Here is a 9862-nt window from a genome sequence, read left to right on the forward strand (position 1 = left end):
GGGGTTCAGTATGGTGCCCTAGAACACTGTGAAATGAAACAGGAGGAGTCAGGGATCACGCCACCATTAGTGGACAACTCACTCTACCTCTTGAGCTACAGGTGTTTTCTGTCAGCTCACTGTACTTGTTTTTGAATTTTATTACAAATACGAATTTATACTAATCCTGAATCAACCGTAAGAGTCATTTTTCTTTGGTTTAAGTTTAGGTTATATTTTCCTTCTTCTTTTTTTTTTTGATATCAGTGAACGCTTTGTAAACACAGACCTCTGATGTGTGTTTTCAGGTGGGAGCAATACCAGCCAATGCAGTGGATGATGGACAGTGGTCTCAGGGACTGATCTCAGCTGTAAGTCTTTTTCCTCTAAGTTTATTTAAGGATTAGAAAAGTTATTAGTAAAACATCTCACTATTGATGCCGTTCACTTCTCAGGCTCGAATGGTTGCCGCAGCGACCAACAACCTGTGTGAAGCAGCCAACTCTGCAGTCCAGGGACACGCCAGCGAGGAGAAGCTAATCTCATCAGCCAAGCAGGTTGCAGCCTCCACCGCTCAGCTGCTTGTGGCCTGCAAAGTCAAGGCTGACCAAGACTCCCAGACCATGAAGAGGCTTCAGGTCAGCACAGTCTGTCTCTCACTCTACATGTTTACTATGCTGTTACCATGGCACTGCACAGCATCATATTTAGTATTGTTGTATAAAATGCTCCACAATCTAACAGGCTTCTCAATTGGTTTATCCTATGAGGCTCTGCCTCTGCCCCTGAGAAGTATCTTTGCACCCACTGCCCAATCAGAAGTTAGCAACCGTGCAGCACCCTCCAAATATAAAAACCCAGCACTAGCGCTGCTCAACTCCCTTTTTCACTGAGCCACCTTAAGAATGGATCATCTGCAAACTCGTTTCCCCCTCCAGTATTGCAGAAGAATCAAGATGACTGTTTGCAATCCTGCATCTTTTGTGCCTCGCCAATGCTGCCAGGAGATTATCACGAATCTTGCTGCCTGTGTTTGAGGCACCAGGCTGAGGCCGAATTCTTTGTCTGTACATCCCTCTTGTCCTTCCAGCCTCACCTCTTCGCTCAGGTTTAGGTTCATTTGTCTCAGGGCTTTTTTTCCTCCTCCTCACCCCAAGATCCCTTAACTCACATGTTTCCCTCGTTCCATTTTATAAATAAGGCATCGGTTATACAGAGGGTTTGGAAGGTCACTTTCTTTACAGTTCACCATCAGCAGATGGATTTTTGGAATATCTACCATCACACAGTCCTGGGGTCTGCTTTGCTTTTAGACCATAAACAAACCACTTCATAGACTACTGTATGTGGTGGTGTGGTCCACACCAGCTTTCACACCAGCCTAAATGAATAGGCAAACACAACAGGGGCAGGAGTGAAAGCACCCTAAAATATCCTTACAACTCAGGAACAATGTGGCCACATCCTCAGGGATAGTCAGTGGAATTTGAAAAAAAAGAGGCAAGCAATCTGCATTAGTTACTATAGAAACAGGTTTTTGGGGTTCAGCCATTTCTTGAGACTGTCGAGCCAGGTTTTGGTCCAAAGTTAGCTCCCTAACTCTCTAATCCTTCTCCATCAGACTGACACATGAGAAGTGTGATCCTCATTTATCCTAATGATTCAAACCTACAGTACCTGCTGAGGGAACAACATCCGTCATTCTGCAACAGTTGGGGTTGTTGGAGAGTACACAGAATGGTATAGTCTATTCATAGGCTGGACTTTGAGTGTTTAGGGTTACAGGTGAGCTGCATGATCTGTACAGCTGCTACATCAGGATTAGTGCAATCTATATTTAGCACAGGTAAATATAATGCTCCATTTCAGTCTTTTTAAAGTTTTAAAGTATTGTAGTGCCATAACGTTGGGGGTCTCACAAGAGACAGATTTTTTTTTTTTTTTTAAAGGTCAAGCTGGAAGAAACGGGCCAGGATAGCCTGACTCTGTGTGATTCAAAATCCAAAAATATTAGATCCTTCATTTCTCATCATGCCATTAATAAAATATTTTCCTAGATCTCCCGTGTCTGGAAAATGCCCATGTATGTTAAGCCACACCTCCTGTTCTGTAAGAAAAATTTCGTCTCCAATCCTGATGACATCACTATGACATCATCAGGGATGTTTTCTGAAACTTGACTAAACACAGAACACATTATACTGTTTTCACAGGCTGATTATTACTCCTCATGATAAGTAAACTGAACTTCATGTTTAAATGAAGTGGAAAGCCCCTTTAAAAATCAGTTTTTCCTATTAAACTCCACTGAATCACTGACTCACTGCTGGAAATAATGTAGCACAGAATGCTTGTTGTGACCTTTATGTGTAACTGATGCGGTGAGCCCCAAGACATAACAGAAACTACAAGTATCTCCTGTCACCTCATGCACCCAAAAATACTATCTTTAAGGCTGTGTGTGTGTGCTAGCTGTGAGCAAATCAGCCCGCCAAGGCCATCTCATATTCTCTGATCCAATCAGCAGTGGCTTATCTCCTCCTCTTCTTGGCCTGCAGCTGCCACCACAGTAATTCCCATACATTTATGTCTACAGGAGCTCTGGAAACAATCCACCAGTCCAAGCCATGGCACCCAGAACTGGAAACATTAACCCTGATCTATGATTACACCAGCAGCATTTGCTCTCTTCACTCTTTGCTGTGGTGCTTTTTAAGGCTGTAATTACTCAGAGTGCTGAGTAATGTACAGTCTCTCTGTTGAATGTGTGAATAACTGAGGAAAGGCACTGTTTGGAGCAGGTGTTTGAGGCACAGAACTGTCTTCACCACAGGGTAACCAGTTTATTTGGTACCACACTATAATGCAACAGGCAACAGGGAGTGTTTTGTGTTAATTAATTCATGATATGTCCCACTTCTTAGAGGCTGATGTGGATGATTTTAACCATTATACAATATCATCATTTTCCATTTTTGCTGGCTCCTGGATGTGTCCAAAAGCATCCCCTATCTGCTACCTAGTCACTAATATTTACTGTCTACTACTTCAGTCAGGCATCAAAGTTATACCCTTTATATCAAAAAATTCCCACAATGCATGGTGTTCATGGCATGTACTGCTAATAATACCACAATGGAATGCTTGGTCTTTGATAGATATGACATCTGCCCTAATATAACTGATTAATGGAATTTAGTTTGTGGTGCTCACAACATTGCATCAGTGTCCCTGTTACTCTGGATGAACACAATGAGAGACTAATCTAGGGAATAGGGACAGTAAAGTCTGGATTTTCCTGAGGTACATTGTTTTTCACCACAAACAAAATTCCATTGACCAACACTGATTGGGGTCTAAGCAGAAATCGGGGTACAGAGGCATCAGTCTTCACTGGTGGGATATCACGTCAAAAGCTGGTGTCTTAAAACACCAGATCTTAAGACTTGTTAAGAACCAATAACTAAGTGTCTAAAAAGACAGTTTTTGGGTCGCAGTTATGTTTTGTTTAGTTTTTTTTTAAATACTTTATTTATTCAGGGAAGGTCAATTGAGAGCAAGCTCTCTTTTCCAATGTCACCCTGATTACAAAACACATGAATAAACATACACAATATGTACAATTACAGACTTCAGAACATTGAACAATAGGCATTTTAAACTATCTAAAGAAATAAGACAATCTAGTTCAAGAACACGCTGTTAGTGATTCCACTTCTGAGGGGCATAGACCTGAAAAGCAGTCTTCCCCAATTCGGTCCTTACATTGGGAATGTTTAAAATCAAGATCTCTTGTGAACGAGTGTGCAAGCTACAAGTTCTAAATGAGATTAAACTGGTAAGATAGACAGGTAAAACATGCAGCAAGGCCTTGTAGATAAAAATCATGCAGTGCTGTTCCTTCCTTACAGATAAAGATGTTCATCCAACTTTGTCATAAAGAACACAGTGATTCTAAACCTATCACCTGTAATAAAACAGAGTGCAGAATGATACACTGCATCAAGGGGCTTCAATGTTGAGAGAGCAGCATGAATGTAGATCACATCCCCATAATCTAGAGCAGGTAAAAAAGTGGCCTGAACAAGTTATTTTCTACAATTCAAAGTAAAACAAGCTCTGTTATAATTAAATGATATTTACTTTTTAATTTGTAGTTAGTTGGGAGATATGAATTTTTAAAAGCTTATCATCTATTCAGATGCCCAGATATTTGTAATTGGAAACACTTTCAATAGGAGTCCCATTCAATGTAGATATACTACTGTCTATAAGCAAAGGTGACAATCTTGTGAATAACATGTATTTTGTCTTTTTGGGATTAATTTATAATTAAGGGTCAGTCAGAGCTTGCTCTATAATATGAAAATCACACAGTAGGTTTTTAAGAGCTAGATCAGCAGAGGGGGCGACTGAAGAGGTGATTGTGTCATTGGCATACTGATGAATTGTATTATTTGCTATGCCAATACTAAAATCATTAATATAAAGAGTAAATAAAATTGGGTAGAAATCTGTCTTCTTGTGGAAACCAATGGTTTCAAGGTGCTTTAAAAGTAACGAGTGGTCCACTGTGTCAAATGCCTTAGATAGGTCAACAATAAGAGCAGCACAGACCAGTCTTTATCTAAAGCATGGACAATATCGTTGACAACTTTAGTTGTTGCTGTCAAAGTGTTGTGTGCAGATCTATAGCCAGACTGATGAAGATTTCAAATATTAAAAGTAGATTTAGTAGTAAAAGTAGAAGTAGTACATTTTCAGTTGACTATTAACAAGCCGCTCTAATGTTTTAGCCAAACAAGGCAGTTTAGAGTTATTATTTGTGCAATGGAGAAACGAAAGCAGTTTTCCACACAGTTGGATTACTTCCAGTTATTAAAGTTAAATTAAAAATATGCTTCAAAGCATCAGTTATAACAGGAGCAGCTAGTAGTAAAAGTTGTGGATCCAACTGACCCCGGTAGACCAGTGCCACACAGGGCTTCACTCCGTTCGTCCATGTTGAACTGAAACCTTATGTGTTACACCACTGGTGTAGACAGCTGTATTGATTGAAACTGATTAATGATTAAAAACAGGGCTGAAAAGAGTCCAGCGTAGACAGTCCGAGGGAAAGATGGAGTCAGAGTTGTGAGGAAGTGGGAGTGATATTATGAGTGAATAAAAGAGGGTTGAGTTGTTCTATAAATGCACATCAAATCAATTGTTAAAAGATCATCAGCCCCCCAGTGGTAGCTCTGGGACACTTTTACAGTCCAGTTTAATGTGTTGCCTCAGTGTACAGCTGTTGAAGGGAACTTCACAATGTTATGTTGTATGTCTGGGCTGCACTCACAGTAACATTCCAGCCAAAGATAAACCAGTAGAGGAGAAATCACTAATGTCTGTATGACTGTGTCGTCCTCTGCCAGCTCAGTGTCTGATTTCAGCCCACAGAGCCGCAAAAGGAGAAAACCCTGCTTTGTTAGAGCTGAGCTGCCCAATGAGACAAATGTTTGGCTTTGAGTGTAGTTCAGCAGGCTGCTCCTCATTGCCTTATACAGAAATTCTCAGGCACTGAGCAGGAAAAAAACCTGTTATGGTTTTCTCTTTGAGCACTGTTGGAAATTTTCTTTCCCTTTCCAGGAGTTGCTGTTCACAAGCAGCACAGCTGGTGTGTGCTGCTCAATGTCTCCATGAGTCTGTGTTCACATTCCCTCAAAGACTCAATCATGGTCCATGGTTAGAGGTATTAGACATCTGCTCTTAAAGTTCACTTCCTCTGCCCTCAATTCTTTTAGTTCGACAAAAAGATAAATCAAGGTGAACACACTAACCTTTTCTGGAACTTACAACTATGAAAAGCTCCAGAAAAAGTTAGTAAGTGGACGTTTCCAATCTCAAGTATGGACTGTCACTCTTTTTTGAAAATCATGACTCATTGTGTGTTTGTGCAGGCTGCTGGAAATGCTGTGAAGAGAGCCTCTGATAACCTGGTGAAAGCAGCACAGAAAGCAGCGTTTGATGCTCAGGATGACCAGGCTGTGGTTGTCAAGAGTAAGATGGTTGGAGGTATTGCTCAGGTGAGTCAAACACACCCAAAGTGAGAGAATTTTGAAGCTGGTGTTTCCTCAATGTACTGACAGACTGTGTTGTGCTGCAGATCATTGCTGCTCAGGAAGAGATGCTGCGAAAAGAAAGGGAGCTGGAGGAGGCCAGGAAGAGGCTGGCCATGATCAGACAGCAGCAGTACAAGTTCCTCCCCACAGAGCTGCGGGAGGACGGCCAGGAGCAGTGAGTGCTGTAATGCAACAGTGATCCATGGAATGCTCAGGACCTTCCCCCAGCTTCTTGTTGAGAGGAGGCCTCGTGCATCAGTCAGATTAAGTCCAATTCCACAGTGTTGTATCAGAATGGTGATTATTAATCTGTTCTGTATTTAATTTTCAAAGTCAAACTTGCAATAATGCCAATGATTATTAATTTTGTTAATCCAGAAATATATAAGCCTTAAGGTATCTGTGCTTCTGATTGATTATAGATGATCGTATACTTTCCAATATATATGGCTCTTTTTTTTTTCTTCTTTTTTTTCTTTTTTTTCGTTCTTTTTTTAAAAATCTTTTTTTGTATGTCCTGTGTGACTGTCCTGCCAATAAATTCCGCTCGCCTTCACTGTTGGAACTTAAAGCTATGGAGACAATGGCACAATTTATGCTTTTTGCAAAATTTCTATGCAAATGTTTTATGTGTGTGAATACATTAAGAGACAAAGAGACTCGATGTTTAAGTGATAGTTCATTGTGGCCGTCTGGTCACATGACAATGATGATATTCAGTATGTTATTCATCATACTGTTTGAATCTGAAATAAGGACAATGAAATAAATTGTTGCCGTTTTTTAAGTTCAGAATTGCAATAATGAACTTTACAATGGAACAAATCAGAGTGGAAAATGTTATTTTTTTAAAGATTGAGCTATGAAATGTATTAAAAATGTATCTTCCATTCGGTTGCTATTTTAGTATACATATTGTTTTGTCATATTTGGATTTAAGTAGTAACAGTATTTAGCCTTGGATTAGATTAGAAGACTCGTTTGCTTAATGATTATGAAGCCATATACTGAACTTCAAGATATTTGAAATCTTATGACTGTATTTGGGTGCTTAATGTTTATTGACTCACTCCAGTGACACGTTATCTGTGTCAACAGTGTCTGACACAGTGCTTATTACTTTTGAGAGAATTCCTGTCACAGTATGATTCTATGATGCCAGTCTGAGGTATACAGGATGTCTTGGCTACGTAATGCGTTTTTGTTATTTACTTGCATAGAGATCAGTTTATTTCAAGGACCTAATATCAGTTCACAAGTGTATTGGTGCTTATAAAGTGCCTTCATAATGAATTTGTCAAGTATGAAAAGTCATACCAATCATTTACCCTCTAAGTGCACTTAATTCATTACTCATTGTATTAATTTATCAGAACATCATCGAAATCCATCGTTACATCTCAAGTGTCTCATGATTTTCTCTTGCTTATTACTTTCAAGAACAAACATGGCAAAGCTCAGCAAAAACATTACACTTGATATAAAATGGACTGTAATCCATCAATGCCCTTTTTTTCTTTTGTTCACATTTTGATTTCACATGTAATAAATGTAATGCTGATGTGCAGCAGTACCACCTGATGGGCACTGTAACAGAGATTTATATTCAATAAAGCCAGTTTTCGTTGAAGCTCTTGACATCTTTTTCTCTCCTCACCCTACACACAGGAGAAAGGCTCTTTAGAGGTTCCTGATCACATGACAGTAGTTTATATTCAACTATCATTTATATGTTAGTGTTCATTTTGTTTAATCATACATGATATTGTTTTACCATCTATGTTTCTCAGTTTTTATTCCTACCACAGCTGAGGTAGAGCGGTCATCCACCAATTGGAAGATAGGTGGTTCGATTCCCGGCTCCTCCAGTCCACATGTCAATGTGTCCAAGATACTTAACCCCAAAATGCTCCCCTTGCTGCATCAACGGTGTGTGAATGTTAATGAATGGTTAGTCTCTTCCTGATGAGCAGGTTGGCACCCTGTGTGGTAGCTCCTGTCATCAGTGTATGAATGTGTGTGGATGAGACATGTAGTGTAAAAGTGCTTTCAGTGGTCATAACTAATGGACTGTACTTGTGCGCCTTTGTAGTCTTTGCGAATACTCAAAGCGCTTTACATTACAACTCATTCACCCATTAATACACTCATTAATACACTGATGACAGGGGCTACCACGCAGGGTGCCAACCTGCTCATCAGGAGGAAACTTACCATTCATTCTCATTCACACACCGTTGGTGCAACAACGGGAGCAATTTGGGGTTAAGTGTCTTGCCCAAGGACACATCGACAGGAGGAGCCGGGAATCGAACCGCCAATCTTCCAATTGGAGGACGACCCGCTCTACCTCCTGAGAAACAGCCACCCCTACTAGAAAACTATTACTACTAGAAAAGTGCTATATAAGTACAGTCCATTTACCACATCTAAAGTAATGAAAGCATTACTGATGTTTCTTAACGGTGTGAAAGTTTGAGTAAACAAATTGATTTAGAAATATTCACCATGTAGGCAGATTATCATGTGTGATGAAGGACATACAATTACATTTCAACACAAGACTGGACCTCAAGTACTAACTCATGATTCATTTTGTTATTATGCTTATTTCATATTATGAAATAAAGTTACAATTCAACTAATGACCATTAACAACCAGCCACGCTGTGACCCTGGAGAATAGCCTGGTTGGTAGTCTAATATTGCAGTGAGGTTATGTTACTTTACTGTGTCCTCCGTACACATCACACTGCTTCCTGCAACGCCTCTGTATATCACCAGTGAGTGTGCATGTAAATCAGGTGCATATAAATGTAATCCATTAGAGACAGGTATACACAATGAGTTCATATGTGTTCTCTCTTGTGTGCATCCCTGGCCCATCCTTCATACACACCAAGCTTGCTGTGATTGACAGCAGGGCCACACCCCCTCATTCACACAGCTCAAAATATGAAAAAAGGCATGATAATTGGGAAAGAAAATGTAAAGCCTGTCTTAATTTGCAGGTAATTTACCATCCTCTGATTACATACAGGTTAATGTATACATGTTTATTTAAATGCAATCTGTCTTGATCGTTTTCCATTTTCAGTTTTAACTCTTAAAATGTGTGTTTTAAGTTTAAATGTAGCATCTTCAAATTAACATTTCATTATATGCTGTCATTTAAATATATCATTTCTTCATTTAAATCACATTTTAACATTGACATCTGTGGAATGTAACTAAGTACTTACTACTTACTTCATTACATGTAGATTAAAACCACTTGTGGAACACTGTTGTATTTCATGCTACCTCTGCTCTGTTATATGTTATACGTTTTTTCCTTTATATTCAATGAATCTACTCCGACTAGAGTACACTACAGTAGTAGAGTAGACTACTTTTACTTAAGTCAAAGTGGCAATACTACTTACCACGTTGACTTAAGTAAGGGTCTGAATACTTCCTCTAACAGTGTTCAGTGCTTTCCTTTCAAAGAGGAAAGTATAAATCAAATTGTTCACAATTGTCTCATAGTTTGCTCTCCAGCTGAACTTACTCTCCAGAGATATCCTGGATGTGATTTGAGGTTTTTCCTGTTGTCACCTGTCCAGGTGAGCAGTGACAGGCCTGCACTAGCAAACGTGATGAAATCGATGTAAACTTTTTCATCGTGGACAGATTTGATTTATTCACACAGAAGACAGACGTCACGCACACAGACTGGACAGCTCGCTGCCTAAATATGGACAACGTCCCCGTGCGGATCCACAGTGGAAAAAAAATCTGGG

At 39.6% G+C, this 9862-nt stretch overlaps 1 protein-coding gene across 2 annotated transcripts in view; it reads left to right on the plus strand.

Annotated features, from left to right (window-relative positions):
• tln1 (talin 1) overlaps positions 1-6562 on the plus strand; it is a 75968-nt gene extending 69406 nt beyond the window's left edge. For both annotated transcript variants that reach the window (XM_062434058.1, XM_062434059.1), the window contains 4 exons: positions 288-350; positions 435-617; positions 5919-6044; positions 6125-6562. In XM_062434058.1, the coding sequence (XP_062290042.1) occupies positions 288-350; positions 435-617; positions 5919-6044; positions 6125-6259 (507 nt within the window). In that variant the 3' untranslated portion in view covers positions 6260-6562. The remainder of the gene's footprint in view (positions 1-287; positions 351-434; positions 618-5918; positions 6045-6124) is intronic.
• The last annotated feature ends 3300 nt before the right edge of the window (positions 6563-9862 follow it).

This window comes from Scomber scombrus, chromosome 15 (genome assembly GCF_963691925.1).
Source record: "Scomber scombrus chromosome 15, fScoSco1.1, whole genome shotgun sequence".
Classification (NCBI taxonomy): Eukaryota; Metazoa; Chordata; class Actinopteri; order Scombriformes; family Scombridae; genus Scomber; species Scomber scombrus.